The 25,484-nt window shown below is 39.9% G+C and overlaps 4 protein-coding genes, 1 non-coding gene and 1 pseudogene across 6 annotated transcripts; 2 read left to right on the top strand and 4 right to left on the bottom strand.

Annotated features, from left to right (window-relative positions):
* Positions 1-3,948: 3,948 nt before the first annotated feature.
* Positions 3,949-5,438, bottom strand: LOC125468318 (spastin-like). 2 transcript variants are annotated; one of them, XR_007250699.1, is made up of 2 exons: positions 4,848-5,438; positions 3,949-4,691 (listed from the first exon to the last, which is right to left on the bottom strand). XR_007250699.1 is itself a non-coding variant. In XM_048563929.1 (2 exons), exons 1-2 carry the CDS (start codon positions 5,377-5,379, stop codon positions 4,520-4,522), a joined length of 696 nt encoding a protein of 231 aa, XP_048419886.1. In that variant the 5' UTR covers positions 5,380-5,438; the 3' UTR covers positions 3,949-4,519. The 2 variants fall into 2 exon arrangements, 1 of the variants encoding a protein (XP_048419886.1); XM_048563929.1 differs by having other exon boundaries at positions 4,856-5,438.
* Positions 5,439-6,726: 1,288 nt separating this feature from the next.
* Positions 6,727-9,015, top strand: LOC103928740 (protein JASON). Its single transcript, XM_009337822.2, has 4 exons — positions 6,727-7,098; positions 7,379-7,470; positions 7,642-8,680; positions 8,757-9,015. The coding sequence occupies exons 1-4, from the start codon at positions 7,012-7,014 to the stop codon at positions 8,838-8,840; spliced, it is 1,302 nt and encodes a 433-aa protein (XP_009336097.2). The 5' UTR covers positions 6,727-7,011; the 3' UTR covers positions 8,841-9,015.
* A 1,287-nt stretch (positions 9,016-10,302) lies between these two features.
* Positions 10,303-10,387, bottom strand: TRNAM-CAU. The gene is given in 2 exon segments: positions 10,303-10,338; positions 10,350-10,387. It is a non-coding gene; the product is annotated as a tRNA-Met (tRNA).
* Positions 10,388-10,540: 153 nt separating this feature from the next.
* On the top strand, positions 10,541-13,247 carry LOC103928741 (heterogeneous nuclear ribonucleoprotein 1). Its single transcript, XM_048567961.1, is given in 3 exon segments — positions 10,541-10,777; positions 11,778-12,183; positions 12,186-13,247. Coding segments are annotated over 3 exon segments (1,296 nt in total). The 5' UTR covers positions 10,541-10,555; the 3' UTR covers positions 12,854-13,247.
* Positions 13,248-13,453: 206 nt separating this feature from the next.
* On the bottom strand, positions 13,454-16,333 carry LOC103928742 (annotated as a pseudogene).
* Positions 16,334-16,682: 349 nt separating this feature from the next.
* Positions 16,683-19,135, bottom strand: LOC103928743 (MDIS1-interacting receptor like kinase 2-like). Its single transcript, XM_048567953.1, has 2 exons — positions 17,276-19,135; positions 16,683-17,190 (listed from the first exon to the last, which is right to left on the bottom strand). The coding sequence occupies exons 1-2, from the start codon at positions 19,056-19,058 to the stop codon at positions 16,799-16,801; spliced, it is 2,175 nt and encodes a 724-aa protein (XP_048423910.1). The 5' UTR covers positions 19,059-19,135; the 3' UTR covers positions 16,683-16,798.
* Between the last annotated feature and the right edge of the window lie 6,349 nt (positions 19,136-25,484).

Genomic DNA, 25,484 nt, shown 5'->3' with positions numbered 1-25,484 from the left:
TGTGTGATCAAACCACCAATTATTCCCAAAATATACTTGACAAATTCATTTTCTTGGAAACATGGCAAAATAGTTGTCAATTAATGTGAATGTTTATGCTAATGGCCACTCTTTTTGTCAAAAAATTACAAAACCAAAAAAAATTGTAGAGGGGAACAAAGTTTGAGAGGTATTTTTGCTCCTCATTCTTAAGTGAAGGTGATGCTCACCACCCAATTTATTATCGTTGAATGAGTTTAAATTTCGAGATCTGTATAGTGGATAGACACAAATCTCAAAAATTAAACTCATTAAAGGGTAATGAGTATTAGCGCCACTTGAGGGTGGTGAGTAACACTGCATCCGTTCATGTATCATATAGAAGCATATTATACAAATCATCAATTAATGAAACTCAACTGATATAACCTTGGAATGAAGCAAAACACAAATCATGTAAAGTTTAATAAGACTTCGGACTCATGAACGATTAATTAAAGTTTGCTCGCTGAGAGTTTATAATTTAAATAATTAAGAATTAACTCCTGCAAACGATATGTTGTGTCACAGTTAACAAACATGATCGCATAATAGTGTGATTGAGTTAATTTTGTACCACAAGATATATGGCAGAAGCAATAACAAAAGTCCAATATCGACCAAGATAAGCATATGCAATATAAGCTCCCAAAAGTGGTGTCATCCAAACAGTGTCAACCCAGTTGGTAACATTGTTTGCAGAGGTAACTGTGCCTTCATGCAGCTTCTTTGTCACATATATCACAAAGTTTGATGCAATTCCAAAGTATGCCATCCTCTCAAACACTTCATACCCTAAATAATCACAAATGCATGCGTATGTTGATTGGTCAAATAGTGAAATGGAGGATCATTTCGTTTTATGAAACTGAGAGAAAAACTTACATGTACTCCATACTCTTAATCATACACAACGTTTAAGTCCATCTCCCTTGTCAAGTGACAGAAGGTCGAAGCAAGATAAACTCAGCATGTTTATACAATGGAGATATGCTAGTTTTTCTCGTAGCTAGCTACGTGACTCTTAGAATATATAAAGAACATATAAGTTATGAAATTTTTATACACCTACGATGAAGGAACAAGCTCTCCATCTCCCAGTATTTCATCTTAAAATTGGTCTACCTTTGAGATCGTCCACAGTCCCATCTTGCGTGTGATCGTCTTCTGAGCCTTTCTCTTCAACCTCTGCCATCAAGTGTTTGATGAAATGAATATGGACTTGGGGCTTTGAAAGTCTTGTGATCAGTTCATACCTATTTGTAAAGTTCTGGGGACAGGTCAGTTAAGTATAAGGTTAACCAATAACCTGCCAACTCAAGCTCCAACAATCTAGATTTATTTTCTTTCACATTGATGGTCACTTATTTTAAAATTTTTTAGAGACTGGCCAACTTCGTTTTCAACCCTAACTTGTTGGGCCTTTTGTCCTCTTAAACTAATGAAATTCTTCAACAAGAAAACAAAAGAAAAGGCCAAATTATTGAACAAATAAACAAGACAAACTCACTACAGCAAATTATCGAAAGATCTGGAACCTCTCTTTTGACAAGCAACCTCATTTTTTTTAATCTGGAAAACGATCCCAAGTTTGTTAATTCCCATGCAAAATCAAAATTAACCAAAAGGTTAAATTGAGAAAAAACAAAGATAATCACCATCAACTTCGCCACTTGTCTCTAATTCCCTCCTAATTTTGAAAGGCCACATGCTATTAATCGTAATTTATATGTTGGAATTAACCTCATGGCTCATGCACTACAAAAAATATGGGCACAGTGCATAATAAATTATTTGTGCCCTTTGAGACTAAGGAGCACCAACATATGTGCCCATAGACCAACAACAACAGTGCAACAACTGTAATATTGTTTGTCTTCTATAGGCGTGCCCCTTGGTAATAACGCACAATATTACTTTTGTGCCCCTATAGAAGGCACAAATAACAGCCTATTTGTGCCCTAATTCTGAAAAGCATGTCAGATGACATACAATCATGCGCACAATTTCAAATCGTGCCTAATAGGTTCTATTTAAAAATAAAATAAAATTTTGAAACAAAAGAAAAAATTCTAAATTTTCATAAGATAAACAAATCTCACAACATACATGTATTATTTACAACAAATCCCACACATTTACAACCAAGCCCTTCTTCAGAATCCCATCCTCTCCCACCGCAGTCGTTGGACCCAAGTTCTTCATGCAATGTAACTTAACCGCATTCGCTTCTTGCCTACAAGGAATCTTAGTAAATAGCATCGAGTAAGAAATATTTATGTCTTACAAATAGCATCCATTTCATCAAGATTATCACATGCAAACCACTCTGGTCTCCCAGGGAATTAAGGACATAATGACATTAGCAATTATTGAAAAACCAACCTAAGTGCACTTGACATATATATTTCCCTTCCCCGTTAGCCATTTGATCATTCTCAGCATCAACAAATAGATCCCTAACATTTTTCTTAGTTTCACCAACGAACTTGCTTGAAACTTCAGGGCCATTAACAATTAGCACGGTTCACAAAAATAGAAATCTCATCAAACACTAATGCAAATAACAAATAACTTATATAAGGATAAGTTGCATAACCAAAATCATGTAGACATGCTCAAATAGCTTTGGAACCTTAAAATAACGTACTAGCATCAAAATAATGTGTTAAATCGGCATGGTTCAATGTTTACAACTGGCAGAACTTAAATCGATTCATCATCTAAGCCTATTATGAAATATAAGAATACAAGATTGTGACAATGAACACCTAGGGGACTATCTTGGACTGGATTAGCTTCAGGGACTAAGCTGAACTGACTTAGTGAAGTGTTTAGTGCAAAATCGAACTAAAAAGTAGAATAATTAACAAATCCTAATATTATATTATTTAATTTATATTATTAGTATACTCCATTCTTTTTTTCATAACAATTCTCTATTTTTCTATTCTCTCCCTCGCCATTTTTTTTCTCCATCCAAAGCAACCCAGTCCCCAAATCATCCCAATTGCCATCTAGACCCATAAATAGAATCTTGGCCTCCTTCTGCCACAACCCCTAGAAGCAATCCAGCAGAAACATGGCGGCAACTGATTTTTCTCCAGGAACAGATTGGTGGAGTTATGAGTGAAAGACCAAAATACCCAAAACGAATCGAATGAGGAGAGATTGAATTCAAAAGATGTCTGGCGAAGCGTTGCAAGTCTGTTATGTTTGAAAATGGTTTTAGGAGAGCGAGATTGGGAGTTGATGAAGTCGAGGAACTAAGCAGAGAAGTGTTGCCTCTCAACAACGAGTTCGGCGGTATAACATCTTGGGGATGGGCAAATCTGAGGTATCGTGATTATGGGTTCAGGGCGAGAAAGGAAAGAGTGGTGGCCGTCTAGTGGTGCATGAGGGAGAGCGGGAAGGATGTGGTTGTCGTCTCCTGAAATAGAGAGTAGAGAGGGGTTTCAGTTAGTCCCATGGTTTTCGAGAACTCTCGCTAAGAACCTCTAGCGATGTCCTTAGTTTAGGCTAATTCCAGTTAGTCCCATTAACATTAGTCCTGTGGAACAACAAACACAGGACTAGACTAATAGTTAGTCCAATCTAGTCTAGTGAAGGCTAGTGAGGGTAAACAATCGCCCCTTAGGCCATCTCCAACCGATGGCTGGCCAGAGGGCTCATTTTAGCCCTCTGGCCCTCCAAGATTCTCTAAGATAGTAATATTTTAATGAACAGTACATGGCCATATTTGCTTCCGTCTCCAACCGAGGGCCATAGGGCTAAACATAATTTATTATTTAATTTTAAAAAAATACAACAACTTAAATTCAAATCCAACAACTTAAATTTAAAAACTACAACGATAACTGGCCCAAAAAAATAAAAAAAAATTAGAACTTAAATTTAATGAATGGTTTAGGTATTTATAGGGGGAAAAAATTAGAATTTTTAAGAATTAAAAAAAAAAATGGCCCAAAAAACCAAAAAAAAAAAAAGAAAAATTGAATACAACGGCTAACTGACTAGCCGTTGTATTCAAAATTTTTTTTTAAGCAATCCTGTAGGTTATAACCGATAGGAATGCTATATTTTCTGACCAGCCCTCCAGCCCTCTAGCCCTCTCCGATTTCGTAGAGCCTTCTCAGATTCCACATCCCTCTGGCATAGCCCTCAGTTGGAGACGGTTTTCAGGCTATTTTCGGCCCTCTGACCCTCTGGACCCTTCAGTTAGAGATGACCTTAGTTCTTAATTTCATCTCAGTTTCATGTGTCATCAATTGGTCAAGTCTTAAAAACAACTATCAAACTCACATTTCCTTTGATTTTCTTTATAACACAAACTTGTAGACTAATTATGCACAATCTCAAATTCAAGCTCGAAATAATTAGTGGGAAAAAGGTGAATCACTTACCAGGTTCCCTGAGGAGACGTTCAGCTTCTTGAGGGATCAAATACAAAACAAAAAAAAACAAGACACACACTCACACTCACACAAGTTGTTAAAAAAAATTACCCAAAAATCATAGAAAAATAACAAAGGAAAAGCCAAGATCCGAGAGGACTCCGTGATGCGGTGGTTGTCAGCTGATGCAATGGTTGTCGATCTGATGCGGTGGTTGTCCAACTGACAGATAACATCCATCGGCGGATCTGAGAGAGGCAAAAATGGGTTTGTTTGAATCTGAAACAGATCAAATCCCCTCTTGATTATAACCCAAAAGAGAAAAAAGCTCAGTTCCCTTTTTGTTTCAAACGAACCCTAACCTTAACACTAACCCTAAAATTAATCACAAATTATTAACTAAATTAATAACCAATACAAGTTCTAAGTTCTTACCATTTTACCTGGAATGAAGTGGAGAGGAAAGAATAGCATTATGCAGGCAATGAACTGAAGGGGAACTGGGTATGAGATGAGAGTTGAGGCCGACTGAATTGCAGATTCTGTGTGAAGGAGAAGGATTTGCAGAGTCTGTGAGACTTTGAACTCGACTTGAGACTTGAGTTGAGACCCACCGATTCGCAGTGTGTGTGAAATTTGAAGGGGAAGGGTTTGCAAATTCTGTTTTTGCATGAGATGTGAACTCGACTTGAGAATTGAGATGAGAGGGGGAAATGGAAAATTTTGGGGAAAATACAACACGCAAGAAAGTTGCTAATGTAGAGTTTGCCACTGCCCTTGCAAGCGAGATCTTGCCAGTTTCTGGCACTCCATACAATATGACTCCCTTAGGTGGCCTGATACCAATGTCTTCATATAGCTCGGGATGAGTCAGTGGCAGCTCAACAGCTTCTTTAATTTCCTGTATCTGGGCATCCCATCCGCCGATGTCAGCGTATGACTCCAACGGAGCTTTCTCGACCTTCATCACTGACCATATATAGGATCAACTTCATCCTGAAGAAAGTACGTGTTATGAATATCAAGGGGGCCGGGATTCTGAACTTGATTAGCATTGCTTGATGATTATCTAACGTGGCACATGCCTCAACGATGCGGTGTCGTCAATTCTTATTTTCCTTTTGTTTGCATACTCTTCTAAGTTCAATTCATCAAGCTCTTTAGGGTCATTTGCGACAAGTACTTTCCATTTCCTAACTGTTGCCGCTAGTACCCAAGCACCCTAGTGACAAGTGCCAGGATCGTTCAACTTAGGCAGTTTTCTTATACTCTAAACTAAATCAAACAGCCGCATTGACAACGTTCAAATTTATATTAATAACTAACAATTTAACCCACTAACTCTACTAAAAAGAAGTTTACCAAATTCTTTTGGTATTTTATTTTTTTATTTGTTTATTTTTTTAACAAACAATAGCCTCACATGTTTAAATTTTTTCGATATAATCGATATTTTCATAAAAACATTCCAAAAATCAAAGAAAGATATGCAAATGGGAGATGAAGTCTAAATTTCATCTCATATTGGAGAAAATCTTAAGTTTAGACTAAAATCAACAGATATAATCAATATTTCTGACTATTCTTAAGTTTGACTATTCTTAAAGTTTGATTTTAAATTTCCATAAATTCCATCGAAAACAATCGATATCGATATCAATATTTGGTATATCCGTCGATATTTCCACAAATTTACATATCGATATTTCCACCGATACCAATATTTTTAACACTGCAATGGGCTAGCAATAATGTTGTTTAAATTTGTCTTTGGCGAAAATCGAACATAACCTCTCACCTACACGCAAAGTCGAATACTATTAGACCGTAATACTAAACGACAATTCTTTTGGTAATTAAAGAAAAGAAAAAAGCAAAAAGAATTGATCCTTGTAATCGGAAAGGGATTCTCTCCGGATCCCTTTTACCAAATCCACCAATCAATGAATCTGGATCCTTAAAATTTGATCCAACGACTAAAAAGTAAAAACAGATGGCCCCTTTAAAAGTTATAATAACTTTAGCCGTTAGATCAAATTTCAATGATCCAAATTCATTGATTGGGTGGATTTGGTGAGTACAAGGAGAGGAACTTACTTGCAAGGTGAGTACAAGGAAAGGGTTGCAAGTCAGTCCCTCATTTAAGTAGTATTCTAATTTCTAAACTATTGAGTCACACTTGGAGATGTAGGACCCACAGTCAACGGATGTTTCAGTGAGGAACGGTGTCAAATAAAAAATCTCAAAGTTTCCAGGCTGGGTGATGATTCAGACACAGACCCTAACGGTCACTTCCCTTTTCCCGAAAATTAAAGAACCATAAGGGGCGGCTCTTCTGGTTGGGTCCCCCTCCAAAAAGCCCCAAATCCTTCAAAGGTTTACGACCGTTTTGTCCCTTCCCCTTCCCCTTCCCCCCGCCCCAAATCCTTCAAAAGTTTACTACCAACCCCAACGGCCTTCTGTCTCTCTCTCTCACACACACACATTGGAAAAGATGGAGATGTGAAATTGTGAAAACCCAGGACCCAAATCCTTCTTCTTTTGCAGAGAGACACAATCTTTGGGATACCCAGAGTAGGGAAAGAGAGAGATCGAAATCATGGGTTGCTTTCTTGCATGTTTTGGTTCTTCCAAAGACAAAAAACACAGGAGTAATCAGAGGTACAGGGTTCACCACAGAGACCATGTAAGTTTGTGTTTACGTCTGTTTGGTTCCCGAGAAAATTCTAGGAAAGAAAATGGATTCCTTACTGTTTCCGTTCTGGGGTTTAGTTTGTAAACAGTCCAGTGAATTCCGAACTTCCGAGTAAAATCCACATATTGTTTTTGATGAATTTAGGCTTCATTTAGTAGTTTTTGCTTTTTGTTTGTTTTTCATTTTGATTTAATTGTTTTATTCTGGAAAAGTGTTAAAAGTTCAAGTCTTTGGATTGTGTTTCTTCTCAATTAATCATTGTTTTTGGCAGAGACATACAAGTTTCGAGCCTGGGAAATCTGCCGTCTCTTCTGCACTGGTGGTTGAGGAAAAACCTATTATCCCGGCATTGGAAGAAGTCCGGTGAGTGATTGGCTTTCGTGGTTTTTTTTTTGCGTTCAATTGCCTCTTAATTTTGTGTTTATCACTCCACTGTTTTCTTTGAATGTAATTGCATCTCTTTGATTATTTGAATTACACTTCATTTGTGGGGTTTTCGATATCGAAATGAAGTTATGAGTTTATGCTCTGTAGGGATAAGCCAGTGGAGGAACTGAGCTTCAGTACTCGAAAGAAAGTTACTTTTGATTCGAATGTCAAGACCTATGAGCATGTTTCGACCAACGAAACCCTGGATCCTTTGTTGGATAGTGAAGAGAATGGGAAGGAGGAAGAGGAGGGGAAGAATTTGGAAAAACCGTGCCAATCTAAGTCTTCCTCTGAAGATAGTTCGGTCACTTCGAGCTCAGAGTCTTATCCTCCTAATCATAGGTACCAGAATTGCAGGGATAGCGATGATGAAGACGAAGCGTTGGACTATGATGAGGACTGTGATCTTGATGGTGAAGATGAGGATGATTACGATGACGATGATGGGGAACTAGAGTACGAAGATGAAATTGTAGAATCAAACAGAGGGGTTTCTACACGTCAAGTAATGACTGAGGATTTTGATAGTTCAATGCCGATGAAACCAGCTGGGTTGAACCACAATGCGCGCGATAGGAGTGGTTATGTTCATTCGGTGCTAAACCCTGTTGAGAATCTTACACAATGGAAAGCTCTCAAAGCCAAAGGGACACCACTGATGAAACCTCAGAAAGAGAATTTCACACAGGATCAAGAACCCCGGATTTCATTCAGTTCAGAGCCAAGTTTGAACTTCAAATCGAAAGCCGATCATGACAAGAAGCATTCAAAGAATTCCGACCAAGAAATGGCAGTTGATGCTAGCCTTTCGAACTGGTTGTTTTCATCAGAAAATACACCGGTTAACAAGGCCAGCACAACTGCTTTAGACACCTTCACACCTGAGAATAGCACGTCCCATGGATCAAACTCAGTGAGAAGCCATGAAGATCGACCAATTTTAGGTGCATTAACTGTTGAAGAGCTCAGACAGTTTTCGGCTTCATCTTCACCAAGGAAGTCACCGAGTAGAAGCCCTGACGAGATGGCCATAATGGGGACTGTCGGAACCTACTGGAATCACATGGCTCCTCCTCCCGCTGCCAAGAGTTCGGGTGCCTCGTCTTACAAAGGAATACCAAACACAACCAGCAAATACAGAGAGGTAAATGTCAAGTAAGATTTGTGAGCCTCTCGATTAGGTCTTGACGGGTTCTGATAACAGATCTATGGGTTTGCAGGATAAAAGAGTGAATTGGCATTCTACCCCTTTCGAGACGAGGTTGGAAAGAGCTTTGAACAGAGGAGGTGCTGCTGAACTATGATTGATGATAATTTTTGTTTTTCATTAAGGAAAGAGGATTGGTTTGTGATTGTTATTATCTGGTAGTGATGTCTATTCTTTTAATTCTTTTGTGAATTATGATGCTGTTTTCTGTGTGACGCTTGCCTGTTGTAATATTGGAGACCTGGTTGAAATTATGGATTGTGATTTTACTAGTTTGCTTGAATTCATGCATGAGTTCCATCCACTCCGCGTGTCCGAAAGTATGTTAGTTATAACATCCTCTACAAAATTTGTTTCTCTGAAAACACGGCATTAAGAAATTGAGTTGAACTGCCCTGGGGGAGAGCACCTTCCTTGAGATGCAATCAATGATTAATTTGAGTTGAATCCCTAAGCGCAAGAACGCTGGACCAAAGCAGCAACAACAAATACTGACGAATCGGGGGATATTCCATTCCCGTAAAATAGACTCATTAGCAGCGGAATGTGCGATTTTCAAAGAACTCAACCGAAGTCTAATAGTGGGCTTGATTGAGTTGAGAACCACCGCAACGGGTTGACATGAATTCTTAAACCTACGGTTGTTCCACTCTCTCAACATACATGGTAGCAACAAGAGATAACTTCAATGCTATCGACGATAGAGATTTTCCCTTCCAATGGCTAGCAGCCCACATGACAAAAAGAGGCAAAGATAGCCTTAGCCAAGGGACACTACACTCGAACGCCGAGGACCAGATACCATCGCTAGAAGAACATTAAAAAAAGAGGTAGCAATGGGACTCCGTAACACTAGAGTAGAGAATACAATTTCTTGACAGTAGTATGGAAATGAAGAAAGAGAGAATATAACACTAAGGAAGAAGAACAATGAAGAAAATGCTTTGTGTATGTTTTGCTTTATTTGTAATTTAATCGAAATGTTTACATCTATAACAAGAATATTAAATAAAAACTCAGGGTCAATCTCGTCCCAAACAAATGGATCACCATCTTTGGCAATAAACAAGGCAACCGTGTGAGCAGCCAGGTTGCTACCCCGACTATCTTACACTATAAGCTATTACAAACTAATATAACTAACTTTATCTGCATCAGTGATGACATGACATATTTATCATATCTCAAACATATCAGCAATGACATGGCAATATATGCTAAAACAATTGACAGTAGCCAACGAAGCATAAGTTAAAATCCTATCCACAGTAGAAAGTTTGCATTTAACGGCCAACCAACGAATAAAGCTCATCTTAAGAATATTTTGATTATACCAAACAAGTTTAGACCAAGCTACCGTAGGCTTAGCTTGCCAAAACTTAAATTAGTCCAACTTCATCATAAACCGTATGCTTCAGAATTAGTTCATAGGTAGTTGAATAAATATTCGTAATTAGGTTATTCACTTGAGTTATTCAATCCCAATGAGAATAGAAACGAAACCTCGACCTTCCTACACGCACGCGCATGCCGGAATTGAAAAAAGCAAAAACAGACGTTGGGGTGAGAGAGGCTCGAACTCTCGACCTCAGGATAACTCAGAAGCTATGAGACCTACGCGCTAGCCAACTGCGCCACCACCCCATGTGGATTTCTTTTACCGCTTAAAAATTTATATACATTGAACGGCACCCTCGTAACTACATTACAGTTCCCACGTGCTCAATTCGGTGTCGTTTTCAAACAAACCCTAGTCAGTAGCCCTTCCCTCCCTTCTCCTCGGCTCCTCCTTCCCCCTCTCTCTCTCTAGAAATGGACTCGGACGAAGGCAAGCTGTTCATAGGAGGACTGGCATGGGACACCAACGAGGACAAGCTCACCGACTACTTCAACCAGTACGGCGACGTCACCCAGACCGTCATCATGCGCGACAAGGTCACCGGCCGGCCCAGAGGCTTTGGCTTCGTCGTCTTCTCCGACCCCTCTCTCATCGACCGGGTTCTCAACGACAAGCACACCATTGACGGTCGACTGGTCAGTCACTCTCGCACGTTTCTCCTCTTCCAATTTTACCCTGCATTTCACTTTCGCTGCTAATTTTACTGGGTTTCTTTCCTTGTTTTTTAGCTTTTTGCGAGTGTTTTTGGTTCCGGGATTTCGATATCGTGTCTAAATGTGTTGTGGGTTTGGGTAATTTTGATGGGTGGTTCTTGTTTGTATGTTATTTAGCTGTCCTTTTTCAGTGTTCTTGCATTCTTGAGGTTGCAATGTGTACTGGGTAATGCTGATTTTATGTTGGGATTGCATCTGCTAGCCCAGAGAGATTCCGGAATCGGTTCTTTTTGCTTGTAATTTTGTTGGTTTTAAGCTCCATGTGTTGATTTTTATACAATGTAGTTGCAGTTGGGATTGCCTTCGCTTATCTAGTCCGTTATGATTTTGTGTACATGACATATTTTATATGATGCAATGTATCTAAGCAACTGTTTTGGTTGATGAGGTTGCACATTTTCTGATTTTTAATGGGGATTTCGTATTATTATCTACATTTGTGTTCTGGGTGCTCATTGATGTGCAATTATACACGTAATGTCCTTCAGGAAAATACTTGATAAGTCGTCAAACATAATGTCAGTAGTTTACCTGAAAAGTATGATGCATGACAACACCAACTTACCGTTACCGTGTATTCCTTCTAAGCATGGTTTGATGGTATAGGTTAGAAACTTTGTAAATTGGACACGTAGGGAGGTTGCATACTTTTCATTCTTGGCATGGTTTTCAACTGTAAGATTTTCCAAATAAAACTTTTAACTAGTCTCAAAGTGATTGACTTCTAGAATCTAGATTACGAGAGGTTCAAGTGCTACTTTATTGTGTTTTTACTAAAATTTTGAGCTGATTTGTGCTACTTTATTAGGTTCTTCCCTGCCCTTTATGAACAAGCATATATGCTACTTTATTGTATATCTTTGCCCTGTCTGTACATCTGTTTGTCCCTTTGTTTGTTAAAGGTTTTACTTTGATTACACAGGTTGAGGCAAAACGGGCTTTATCAAGAGATGATCAACAGACATCCAATAGAACCGGAAACTTTAATACCACCAGGAGCTCTGGAGGGGGAGGAAGTTTTAAGACCAAGAAAATATTTGTTGGTGGATTGCCTTCTACACTTACAGAAGATGGATTTCGTGAATTCTTTGAAAATTATGGCACCGTTACTGATGTAGTAATAATGTATGATCAAAATACTCAACGACCTCGTGGTTTTGGTTTCATAACATTTGACACTGAAGATGCAGTTGATGGAGTACTACAAAAGAACTACCATGAGTTGAATGGTAAACTTGTAGAGGTAAAGCGAGCACTTCCTAAAGATGCAAATCCCGGTGGTGGGGGCCGTGGTGGGGGATATCAAGGTTACAGTGCCTCTGGGGCCAGTACAATTCATTTGATGGTCGAATTGATGGCAGTAGATATGTGCAGCCTCAAACTACAGCAGGTGGTTTCCCTCCATATTCTGGTTATGGTGCACCGGGTTATGGTTATGGGGTGGCAAATACAGGGGTTGGTTATGGAGGTTATGGAAGTTATGGTCTTGGTGGTTATGGAAGTGCCAATACTGGTTTTGGTGGTCCTGCAGGATCGTATGGGAATCCAAATGCCCCTAATGCTGGCTATGTTAGTGGGGTACCTGGTGCGTTGAAAAATACTTGGAGCAACCAAACTCCTGGGTATGGCGCTACTGGCTATGGGGCTGCAGCTCCTTGGAGTACTCCCAGTGGAAGTGGTGTTCCTTCTGCTCCTAGGGGTCAATCACCAAGTGGGGCTTCTGGTTATGGAAATCAAGGTTATGGTTATGGAAATTATGGCGGGAGTTACACTTCTTATCCTGGTGGGTATGTGACCTCTGGCGGGCTGGGTGGAAGTACTCCAACAAGCAACTCAGGTAGTGCTAGCGGTGGAGAGCAACAAGGGACTCGTGGTGGTTACATGGGGAGCAGCTATGACAACACCAATGGTAATTCAGGGTACTCTAATGCATCGTGGAGATCTGACCCTTCACAGGCCACCAGTGGCTATGGTGGTTCTCAGTCCAGGCAGGCCTAACATCAGAGATTCAAGAGATTTTGAAATTTCTTTCACAGGAATCCCTCATCCATGCGATCTTTTCTCCAGTCTGACAACTTATGCACGAGAAGAGTTGAACTATCCTGAGACTGGTTGGATTGCTTGATTCTTGGTGGTAGTTGGCAGCAGTAGTTCTGCTAGAAGTGCCAATACATTCTAGTAGCAGTAGTTCTGCTAGAGTACTGTTTGGAGCTCTCCTCTTCCACTTTCCACTCCACCCTCTCTCTCTCTCTCTCTCTCTCTCTCTCTCTCTCTCATGTTTCTATTGAACTTGCTTATCACTGTTGGTATTGATGATATATATTCTTCCCAGCGCTGCTGCATTAGTTATATTCAGTTGTGATGTGCTAGAAATACGATGTTACCATCTTTATTTTTTGTGCTTGTTCAACTTGTATTTCACCGCGGGTAATATTGAGTATTCAAGCAAGGCCCGAATCCACCAAATTTGGATAGACAATGCTTATATTTCCAGCTTCATCGAACTGAATTCCAGGTATGCTGCTGCTGTTCAGAACACTTGGTTCTGGTACAACGAACAGCCGATATAGATCGATTCTTTAGCAAAAAGATATGTCCGAGGAAACGATAGCAATCGACTCGCAAATTCGTGTCTTTAGTGTGCATCTTGCTGAAAATTGTAGCATTCATTCAAAGAATACGTCGAATAACATTATCGGACGAAGCCTTGATGTATTTACGTGCAGATGCCCTTTCCACGAACAACTAAATTATCGAAAAACCTCGCATTCCCTAGCTCACTTTGCCGTTTCAAGCCGTGCACGTATTGACTCAGGATTCGACGTCTTATTAATGCTGCAAGAGAGGCGAAGTAATGACATTAGACAAATCTATCAGGTTCTTATCTATTCAACGGAAGATGAATACATTTCCACTAGAACGCACATAATTTCTACTTCAAAATACGAAGAAAACTTACTGGATCATTAGCAAGTCAGCTTCAGATGCTATCGTCTTTTCAGAAATCCAATCGGGAACCAGCTCTAGCTACAAGTTTAGATGCTCCTGAACTTCCTCTGCGGAAAGAATAGAGAAAGAGTTAGGTTCACCATAACTTTTCATAGAAATAGTATCTTCTTTTGTTTAACGACTTACTTCTGTCAACAATATCGAAATTGGTCCAAATGATCTTGTGCACAAGCTCTTCTTTTGTGATAACAGAACGGTTCGTAGATTGAAGTACGAAATGAATCAAGTTGAAGAGCTTTGGTAGGCTGGAAATCATCTGTTGCCGCCTTTTTGCTTGGGAGATGGCCAGATATCGCTCCTCTATTGCCTTTTTCTCCTTCTCTCTAAGCTGCATAAATTCATTATCTTCAAGTCCAACTACGTAAAAGTTTCCATTATGACATGATTCTCAATAGCTTTTGGGACTAGTTTAAGCACAATTAAATGCATCTATTTTGAATAAAAAGAGGGAGCACGAAAACACATTACGGGCAGGAAAGTTCGTTAAATGAAGAAACAAGAATGGACAATTCAATATAGACATACCTATTGCAAAAGATCCACGGGAAGAATATCATGAATGTCACTATCGTTTGATGCGCCACTCCTATCAGGAACTTCATCCTCAACTTTTTTATTCTTCACAGGCATATCAAATATCAACGACCTGGTGCTTGGAGGACGCCTAGCCAACTTGATCGGTGAGCTAGTAGCATTATCAGCTGGGCTCATGTAACATCGCTCTGGAGGCTGCAATGCAGGCGTTTCAGCCCTCAACCTGGCTGGAGTTAAAGCAAGCTTTGTTGGAGTCGACTCAATGCTAGCACTTTTTGTGGGCAAATCATCATCATTTTCAACAGCGTCTATGCTTTTAGTTGGAGTTACAGGCAATTGGCCACGCAATGAAGCACAAGCGGTATCAAGCTTTGGTTCTGAAATTTCATCACCCTGAGATGATGACAAGGGAAGCTTGACCGTATCTGTTCGCATATGTTGTTTCGTAAGACCAAATGGCTGGGGGAGAGTTTCTTCTGGAATTTCATAATCCTGAAAACATGTTAAGCATTGTTAGACCACATGTTATTCAGAAAGTAGTTCAAGAAATAGATTGCTAAACTGATAAGGAGAAAATCTTGACACAAATAACTTCCCAGATAACCGTTCAATTAAAATTACACAGAGCACTCAACAAATTAAACCACATTAGTGATGCCATATCCGAAACTGAGTATGGGGGATACCTCAGGATGGGATTTCGAAAGATCAGCAAGCCGCTTACGAAATGATTTCCTCAAATGGATACTCCCACCACCTTTGGGTTTTGACTTGCCATCGCCCTCCAATGCATCAGCATTGATGGTGTCATGAAGATCCGGCTTCATACAACTGGTTCTCTCATCCTTAATAAGCACTTTCTAACTTCAGCCTATAAATCGAGTCAGAAAAAAACGATCAACTTCTTTAAATGTCCTAATTTCATTTTCTCAGCAATCTAACAGCCAATTAAAAAGACAATTTTTTTTTAAAAAAAAAACCACCATATGTGAATCTCCTAAAACTTGGGATAAAAAACAAGACCAATTTCTACACTAGCCTAATTTCATTTTCTCGTCAACCAAACAATCAAGTAAGAAAGAAAATTTCTATAAAAAATACCATATGTGAATCTCCTAAAAATCGAGATAAAAACGATCAATTTATATAGCAGCCCAATTTCATTTTCACAACAACCAAGCAAAAGAAAATACCTATCCGTTAAACACTCGATTTGGGGGCAAATGTTGCTGAAACTGGGCTTCAATCCCCTCAACCGCAACAACCGAATCGAAGTGTCGAAGCCATTGAAAAACTCACCCAACATCTCAAATCTGTATAAATAAATAAAATAAGCACATAAATTAGCCAACCCAGAAATGGAGGACCAAAATCACACAGATATGCAAGATAACAGAAATTTGAAGCCTTACTTCTCGGGTAGCTTCTCCGGGCGGCTGACACAAGTTTTCTTCGGGGTTTCCACTCCCCATGGATGGATCTGGTCCGTCCGTCGCTTCTGGGTAAAACCTCCGACTCTTTTGGCGCCGGCCCTTCTGATGTCTCCTATGGAGAGCGCGAAGTTGGCGTTTCGGGCACGGCGTGTGAGTGCTTCGGACTTCTGGGGGGTCTGGGTTCTCAGTGCCTCGTTGCCTGAGACTTTCGAGGGAATTGGGTTTAGGGCTTTCTTTGCCCGGCTTTTGGGTGTCCTGGATCTGAGGGTTCGCGAGGAACTCATTGCCGAGATAAAGCGAAATGCGGGATTCGGAATCGAAAAGGTGAGACCTTGCGGGGCTGCAGTCACAGAGGAGGAGATGAAGAAGAAGAATCAGTGGGGAATTTGAGGGTTTTTCGGTATTTACGGGTTTTCTATGACGGGAAGATGAGCTGCCACTGGCGTGACCCGTTGCTTCCCGCCAAATAGATCCCCGTTGGCTCTTGCATTTTTCTTAGAGTAGGCTGGGTGGAGCACTCGCTTGTTTATTGGGCTCGGAGTCCAAAATCTCACATCCCAAATTAACAATTTGGTGAGCGGATATAAACAAATTTACCAAAAATAAATAAATAACTCTTATTCTCCTTTGTAATTTAAATTTCTTTTTATTTAATATCTAAGACAAACAAATATAAGAATATTAGTAAGTATTTGGATTTCTTGCTTGATAATAATATTAGTAAGTATCATGGGCTTTGATTAGGTGAGTTGTATGATTGATGCATGTTTCTTTTATTCTTGGGGCAGAAGATCTCAAATAAGAAAAATAAAGCAAACTAAAAATGAAATAGATATTAAACACACTCTAAATGTTGTTTGGTTGATATATATTATGATTAATAGCTTAAAGCATAGATAAACATGAAACAAAAGCAACAGCCATTATGTGCCAATCTTACAGCTCAAGTAAACATAGAATTCGGCTGCTAGCTTCCATTAGCATGTAGCCCCAGCCCCATTAGCTTGCTGATGCTCATAATACCAAATGGTTCAGGAAGGCAAGGCAGGGCTTGAGCTAATAGTTTTTGTGCCACAAAAGACATTGGAGGTCGAGATCTGGGATGCGCATGTGTACAAGCCAATGCTAAACTCATCACAAGCACCACTGCCTTTGCCAATTCAGCGGTCGGAGGCTCAAGCCGTTGGTCTAACACATCTTTCAAAAGTAACCCTACATTGTCCTGCGATAATCTTGACGACTCTAATAGTTGGGATTCTAGCATATCCCCAGGGTGCTTTCCCATCATCACTTCTAGTGCTACGACTCCAAAGCTATATACGTCACACTTATTTGTGACCCGCATAGTCAATGCAAGCTCTGCACGTCAAAAAAAAACAAACAGTATCTTAAGATGCTGAAATTAATATGAACCTAAAATGTACAAGTTTAAGTGTTACATTACCTGGTGCCATGTAGCCAAATGAACCGACAATATGTGTCCAGTTGGATGAGTTAGCACTCACCAGTCTTGCAGTTCCAAAATCTGAGAGCCGAGGCTCGAAATCTTGGTCAAGTAATACATTGTTGACAGTTACATCGCGGTGCACAATTGGCGGAGTGCAGTCATTGTGCAAGTAAGAAAGTGCATGAGCAAGTCCTTTCAAAATTTTGACCCTAGTAGCCCAGCCAAGTTCAGTAACCCCTTCAACCCCATACAATGATTTTCCTAGACTGCCTCTTTCAAAGTATTCATAAAGCAAGAAAATGCAACCCCTCCTTGAACAGAAGCCGTATAGCTTTATGATGTTGCGATGTCGGATATTTATCAAAGTTTGGATTTCATTGTCAAAACTTCGGAGATTAATTGCTGGAATGTCATTAGAGTCTTCCGTGTTAAGCCTCTTAACTGCAACAACTTGACCTGACTCCAACTCTGCCTTGTATACTCTTCCAAATCCTCCTATCCCAATGCAGTACTTCTCATGAAAGTCATCTACGGCTTTCACAACTTCCCCAAATGTAAACTTTACTTCCTCTTGCAATATCATTGACTCAAAATTCTCAAAGTTTTGAGAAGTTTTGATTTCCTGAGGCCGGAGCTTGTATCTCTTGCGTAATACTAATAAGACGAAGAAACCAACGATAGGTGAGCCCACGCCAACACCCAAAACAAAGGGCAAAATGCTAACAAGTACAATATTTGAATTGTCTCCGGAGGAATCACATGCAGTCGTTCCCTTTGCATCTCTCCGCATGCCATAGTTTCCGACAAAAGCATCAGCTGGAGCCTTTCGGAAAATGCCACAAGTTGGAATTGGCCCAGTGAGTTTGTTATAAGAAAAGTCATAGATGGTTAGTGTATCCACGTTGGAAAATTCTGATGGTATTTCCCCTGAGAGATGGTTGTGTGATACATTGAAAATCTCTAATGTCCAGCGCAAACTGCTGATGGAATCAGGTGGTATTACCCCTGTCAAATTGTTATTAGACAAATCAAGAGACACAATCTGAGTGAAATTGCCGATACTGCGAGGGATCACTCCTGTCAAATGGTTCCTGCTCACGTTTAGTGTGAATAGCAAGTTTAGATTTCCAATTTGACTAGGAAGTTCCCCACCAAAATCATTAGAGTCTAGGCTTAGACTATTCAAAGTTGTCAACTGCCCAAGCTCAGGTGGAATATTCCCACTGAAGCTATTGCGTTGAAGATTCATATAGACAACTTGACTCCAATTGGAGATCACGGAAGGCAAGATTGGACCGGTAAATTCATTATCGGAGAAATCCAACCAGAAAATGCTGTTCAGATTGGACAAGGACTGTGGCAGCTCCCCACTAAGAAAATTGGAAGCCAGGGACAAATTCGTGAGGTCGGTACAATGGCCAAGCTCAGATGGTATAGGCCCAATAAAACTGTTTTGACTGAGGTTGAAGTGAGTGAGATTAAGAAATGGGGTGAAGTTGAAGTGGGTTAGTGTGGCTGTGATCTGCAAGTTGGAGAGATGTATTTCGGAAACTGTTTTGGTATTGCGGTGACAGATAATGGCAGTCCAGTTGCAAAGGTTGTTGAGGTTGGCGAGGGACCATGAATCGAGAGGAGAAGGTGAATAATTAAAGTAGAAGCTGCTCTTCCAAGCTATCAGAGCTTCTGCCTGCGTCCTCGGTGAGGAGGTGGCGGCCTTTGATGAAAGCAGGGAAAGCAAGAAAAGTTGAAGGAGGAAGGGAGGCATCTGAACTTTTTTCATGGTGTTATTTTTCAAGCTTAGCAGAGTTGCTCTGTTATGCTTCCAGTCAAGCAATATTTATGCTGCTTCAAAGCATTCATTCGCGCACCATCATTTGTACCGTCTCTCTAATAGAAATGGAACCCACACGAGTAGGCAGGCTATACCTCTATTAAAGAGATGATACAAATAGATTGTAAGTTTAGTATTACTCTATAAAAATTGTTAGTTCGATGATGTGACACACATGTGAATCCAACCTTGTATTTAATTCAAAGTATGTGTTGAGACCAAATCTAATGTAGGGTGCAAATATGGGTATTAGTTTTAGGTCTCATCCTAGATCCTATGTCTTGCCGTAATCAAATTGACGAAATTCTCATAAAGCACCCATGGTTTGTTATATTCTGTTAGCCTTTGGTGAAATTTCGGAGGTGTAGAATTTCTAAACCTTTCTTTACGCTTGGAATTTCGGAAAGGATTTTTCAACACAATCAAGAGCTGTGTGGTGCGTTAATGTTGATTGGCGCGGTCTAGTCTTCCCCTGGCCCCTTCAATTTGCACAGACTGAACAAAGTCCAGCTCCAGCGTGTGGGTTAAGGCATGGAAACATGTCATACGCAAACACGACGCGTAATTGAAAAAGAATGGATGATTCAGAAGAGCGCAGCAGATGTTCTGCTGAGTGATTTTCAAACAAAGCAAGCAGCAGCAGCAAGTGAACCGAGTTCATCGTATCTTTACCAATTAGCTAATGGAATGGACAAATTTGCCAAGTCCGTGTAGAAATTCAAATATCAAGAACCACAAACATAGCATATAATAAAAAGCAACTGAAATGCAGAAAATGTCTGCACAATGTTGCGGGATTGAAAACAGGACATATGGTACTAATTAAATACTTGATGTGCAAGTACATAATATATACATAGACCACATTGCCCTATTTACATACACAGACCACACTGTTTTATGATAGCTAATTGATCATTCTTATATCTCACTCTATTTACAAAAGCGGCCACCGACATTGTTGCTTAAATTCCTCCATTCATTCTTGGACGTACATAATGCCATACATAATGCCTCAGTTTATGAGTCTAAATGAAATCTAAAAATTGACAATAAGGTGCAACTCAGTAAAATCAAAGACGAGAAAAAATAAATATTATTTAGCATAAACGGACTTGCAAGTTCAAATGTTAAAATGCAAATGAAGACATTTCACTCCGTTGTGTTCAGCAAGGGGAAACGAGGCGATGAAAATAGTATGACTTAGTGATCCTACCTTTAACTTGATTCGAAGAAAGGGCATTGAATGTTGACTCAACAAAATTTTGCAAGTAATGAAGTTGAGTAAAAAATTTCACCTGAAAAGTTAAAGGCACCAAGGTAAATAAGGAAAATCCAAACCAATAACCACAGCAATCTGAGAAGTGTATTTTAGTTTAGAGAACAGTCATGCATTTTCTAACAGCCATCTCTAGTCTACCGAAAATATCGAATTTTGACTGAAGCAATCATCAACATACAGTGTGTAGTAGAATTAAACCAGTTTAACCCTGTGGATCATCACCTATTCCATTTTTCACTGGATCCTCCTTGTCAAAATTTGATTGAGGAGGGTGTATGCTGCACCGAGAGAGCTTCTTCGGTCTGCTAGATGTCCTCTTATTCAATGAGCTGGTATACAGCTCGAAAGTGTGAGCATCCATAATAAAAACTGCACATGGTATCCATGACAAAATCATCTTCAACAATTTAGTCCAAAGTCCAAATAATCAAATGATGCACATAAATTTTGAAGAAAAATAACAGAAAGGAGGTTGATGTATAAAACTCAAAGCTGAGAGAAGAACAACCAATGTACTTCATAAAATCCGCAAAATCCTATACATGGAAATGTAAATACAATTGGACCCGACATATTTAATTCAAAACATGTGTTGAGACCTAATCTAATGTAGGGTGCAAATTTGAGTACTAGTTTTAGATCTCATTCTAGATCCTATGTCTTGCTGCGTAATCAAATTGACGAAATTTTCATATAAAACCAACCCATGATTTGTTATATTCAGTTAACCTCAGTTAACATACATTTTTAGCTCCGTAAATAAATCTAAACTAGGAGAAATTTCGGAGGTGTTACGCTTAAAGTTTCTAAACCTTGCTGTGCGGTGCTAATGTTGATTGACCCGGTCTAGTCTTCCCCTGGCCCCATCCATTTGTGCAGACTGAACAAAGTCTAGCCTCAGCATGTGGGTTAAGGCATGGAAACGCGTTACACGCAAACATGACAAACAAAAAGAAAAGATGATGTGGAAGAGTGCAGCAATTGTTCTGATGAGTAATTTTTAAATGAGTAAATTGTAGCTATAATCCCTTAACTTTAACTCAATTGGAGCAATGGTCCCTCAACTCATCAAAACGTGCAGCTATGGTCCCTCAATTAAAAATTCATTACCATTGGTCCCTCAACTTTAATTCAACTGAAGAAATGGTCCCTTAACTTTAACCCAATTGTAGCAATGGTCCTTCCAACATAACTCGTTTTGACAAAAATTTTGACATAGTTGACGAAAAGGACCATAATTACACACTTTGATGAGTTGAGAGACCCTAATTGTATAAATGGTCATTCCAACATAACTTATTTTGACAAAATTTTGACGAAATTGATGAAAATGACTATAGCTACACATTTTGATAAGTTGAGAGACTAATGGTAATAGATTTTTAGCTGAAAGACCATTGCTCCAATTTGATTAAAGTTGATGGACCATTACTACAATTTACTCTTTCCAAATAGAGCAAGCAGTAGCAGCAAGTGAACCGAGTTCATCGTATCCTTACCAAAACACTTGCAAAATCTTCAAGTAACAATTAATTAGAAATTCAAATGGACAAATTTGCAAACATTTTCACGCTTGACAAAATTAGCCAATTAGCTAATAGAATGGACAAGTTTGCCAAATCCCTGTAGAAATTCAAAAATCAGGAACCACAAACATATGCATGTAATAAAAAGCAACTGAAAAATAGAAAAGCCTTGCGACCAAAAAAACAAAAGAAATTCAGAAAATCCTTGAAGGTGTTATACATATTACTAGCAAAAATGCCCGCGCCATGCTGCGGGATTGAAAACAGTACATATGGTACTACTTTACATGATGTGCAAGTACATAATATATACACAGACCACATTGTCCTATTTACATACACAGACTGTTGAAAATCAATGTCAAAATTAGGCATGGAAAGTTAGGCAATGTTAGGTATGGTTGAATAAAAATTATTAGGTGCAATTAATGTGTTTTGTGTGGTAATAAATAATCTTAGTTTAATCATTTGGTTTGCTATAAATACCCAAGTTCTCAAGCATTGTAAATCATCTAAGGAAAAACAAAGCCTAGAGCTAAATAAGAAAAGCTTTGCTAATTAGTTTGTTTTGTGAGCTTTCTTTAAGAGTGTGCTCTATTTTCTTCTTCTTGTGATCATTAGAGTTATCTTGGATACTCTTCTTATTCAACAATTGGTATCAGAGCCAAGTCGGTCAGGGATCGTTCTTGGTAGAGCATTGGTTGTAAAGTCTCTTGAAATTCCGAGTATGCTCTGTGGTTGCAGTTTTGACTGATCTTCCACATCAGAAAAAATTTCTTGAGATTATTGCTGGGGTTATCACAAACCTTGAGAGGGAGCTTCTTTGTGTCGAGAGTAGTGTATTACTCTGCACGGTAATCACTCAAGCTTGTTCGGTGTAGTCAAAGTCTTGCCGATACGATGGGTGATCTTCAAGTTGTTGGAGGAATCAAGAAGCTCAACAACCAAAACTATAACACGTGGGCAACGTGACCCTATACCTTCAAGGTCAAGACTTGTGGGAGGTTGTCGGTGGTAGTGAAGTTACACAACCGGCAGCGGAAGATGCTAACGGCGTCTTGCGAAAGTGGAAAATTAAAGCAGGCAAAGCGATGTTTGCTTTAAAGACCACAATTGAAGAAGAAATGTTGGAGCACATTCGGGATGCCAAAACGCCAAAGGAAGCATGGGACACTTTTGTTACACTCTTTTCGAAGAGGAACGATACAAAATTGCAACTTCTCGAGAATGAGCTGCTATCGATGGTACAACGCGACATGACGATTGCCCAGTACTTTCACAAGGTGAAGTCGATATGCCGCGAAATTTCAGAATTAGACCCAACAGCTCCTATTGGGGAAACCAGGATGAAGAGAATAATTATTCATGGTTTGAGACCCGAATATCGAGGGTTCATTGCCGCTATACAAGGATGGCCAACCCAACCATCACTTGTTGAGTTCGAGAATTTGCTTGCCGATCAAGAAGCTTTTGCAAAGCAAATGGGAGGGGTCTCGTTAAAAGGTGAGGAGGAAGCGCTCTACACCAAAAGTAAAGGCAGCTTTAAGCAGCGTGCTGGTGGTGGATCTAAAAGAAATGGTGACAAGGAAAAAGGTCATCAAGGAGGAGGGAGTTCTCGGCCAGGGGGAGCTCCGAAGTATCACGGCAACCGTGGTCAGTCCCAGAATAATAAAAGATTTGAGGGCAAGTGTTACAATTGTGGAAAGAATGGCCACATGGCGAAGGATTGCTGGTTCAAAAGGCCTGCAGAAAGTAACGTCGCCAACTCAGAGAAGAAAATTGAAGATGATTGGGATGTCGTTGCATCTCTAGCCCTGGAGGAAGAATGGGATGCAGAATCATCATCTTGTTGGTGCTCAGAAAATGAGGCGTTGCCCGACCCAAAAGATTTAGAAGATACATTGCAAGGGAAACTGGGAGACCGAGCTGCCCAAATCCAATCAAGTCCAGATGAGCCTGAAGATTTGCTTGCTGGAGACGATGTCGAGCAAGAAGTACCTCAGAATCCTTGGCAAACTGGCGTGTATCAACAACCAAACGAAGAAGGTGGGCCGAGTGAAACGGAAGAATCAACTCCACAATCTCAACTCCGAAGGTCAACAAGAACACGAAGGCCAAATCCCAAATACGCCAATGCAGCTATAATTGAAGAAACAACTGCAACAGAACCTGAGACGTTCGAAGAAGCATCGCAGAGTTCTGAGTGGATGACAACTATGAAAGAAGAGCTTGATGCACTTCAGCAAAATCAGACTTGGGATCTCGTGCCAAAGTCAAGAGATGTGAAACCCATATCCTGCAAATAGGTGTACAAGATAAAGCGTCGTCCTGATGGTTCAGTTGAAAGGTACAAGGCTCGGTTGGTGGCTCGAGGCTTCTCTCAGCAATATGGACTAGACTATGATGAAACGTTTAGTCCAGTAGCAAAGCTTACAACCGTACGAGTCCTACTTGCACTTGCAGCTAACAAAAATTGGAATCTATACCAAATGGATGTGAAGAATGCTTTCTTGCAAGGAGAGTTAGATCGGGAGATCTACATGATGCAGCCAATGGGCTTTGAAAGTAAAGTTCATCCCGAGTACGTGTGCAAGTTGAGGAAAGCACTCTACGGTCTAAAACAAGCACCAAGGGCGTGGTACGGTAAAATTGCAGAATTTCTAACGCAAAGTGGTTACTCAGTGGCGCATGCAGATTCCAGCTTATTTGTTAAAGCTAATGGAGGAAAGTTAGCTATCGTGCTGGTGTACGTAGATGACCTAATCATCACTGGCAATGATGAGGTTGAAATTTGTCGAACAAAGGAAAATTTGTTAGGTCGGTTCAAGATGAAAGAGCTTGGACAACTCAAGCACTTTCTTGGATTAGAGGTTGATCGCACACAAGAAGGCATATTTCTGTGTCAACAAAAGTATGCAAAAGACTTGTTGCAGAAGTTTGGGATGCTTGAATGCAAGCCAATCTCAACACCGGTGGAACCAAATGTCAAAATGAGTGCACATGAAGGAAAAGATTTGGAAGATGCGACGATATATCGACAATTGGTAGGTAGTCTGATCTACTTAACCTTGACTCGACCTGACATTTCTTATGCAGTTGGTGTGATGAGTCGGTACATGCAAAATCCAAAGAAGCCTCACTTGGAAGCAGTTCGTCGAATACTGAGATATGTGAAGAGTACAATTGACTATGGTCTTTTGTACAAGAAAGGTGAAGACGGCAAGTTAGTTGGTTACTGTGATGCTGACTATGCGGGAGATCATGACACCAGGAGATCAACAACTGGGTATGTGTTTAAGCTTGGTTCTGGAACCATCTCTTGGTGTAGCAAGAGACAGCCGACGGTATCTTTGTCAACCACAGAAGCAGAGTATAGAGCAGCAGCAATGGCAGCTCAAGAGAATGCATGGCTGGTACAGTTGATGAGTGATCTACATCAACCAGTAGATTATCCAGTACCATTGTACTGTGATAACCAATCGGCAATTCGCTTGGCGGAAAATCCAGTCTTTCATGCAAGAACTAAACATGTGGAAGTGCACTACCACTTTATCAGAGAAAAGGTTC

Source organism: the organism of the source record quoted next, unplaced genomic scaffold (genome assembly GCF_019419815.1).
Source record: "Pyrus x bretschneideri cultivar Hongxiangsu unplaced genomic scaffold, Pyrus_bretschneideri_v1 Contig10, whole genome shotgun sequence".
In the NCBI taxonomy this organism is placed as follows: Eukaryota; Viridiplantae; Streptophyta; class Magnoliopsida; order Rosales; family Rosaceae; genus Pyrus; species Pyrus x bretschneideri.
Note: the sequence above shows the minus strand (reverse complement) of the source record. Positions and strands in the feature narration are given on the sequence as shown.

Bases quoted from the DNA above. Each gene is read 5' to 3' on its own strand.
- LOC125468318 (XM_048563929.1), bottom strand. From the start codon at position 5,379: ATGAAGGTCGAGAAAGCTCCGTTGGAGTCATACGCTGACATCGGCGGA. The intron at 4,692-4,855 runs GTAAAATGGTAA...GATCTGTTTCAG, and splicing joins TCCTCTCCACTTCATTCCAG to ATTCAAACAAACCCATTTTT.
- LOC103928740 (XM_009337822.2), top strand. From the start codon at position 7,012: ATGGGTTGCTTTCTTGCATGTTTTGGTTCTTCCAAAGACAAAAAACAC. The intron at 7,099-7,378 runs GTAAGTTTGTGT...TGTTTTTGGCAG, and splicing joins GGGTTCACCACAGAGACCAT to AGACATACAAGTTTCGAGCC. The intron at 8,681-8,756 runs GTAAATGTCAAG...ATGGGTTTGCAG, and splicing joins CAACCAGCAAATACAGAGAG to GATAAAAGAGTGAATTGGCA.
- LOC103928743 (XM_048567953.1), bottom strand. From the start codon at position 19,058: ATGAAAAAAGTTCAGATGCCTCCCTTCCTCCTTCAACTTTTCTTGCTT. The intron at 17,191-17,275 runs GTAATGTAACAC...TTTGACGTGCAG, and splicing joins ATTTGGCTACATGGCACCAG to AGCTTGCATTGACTATGCGG.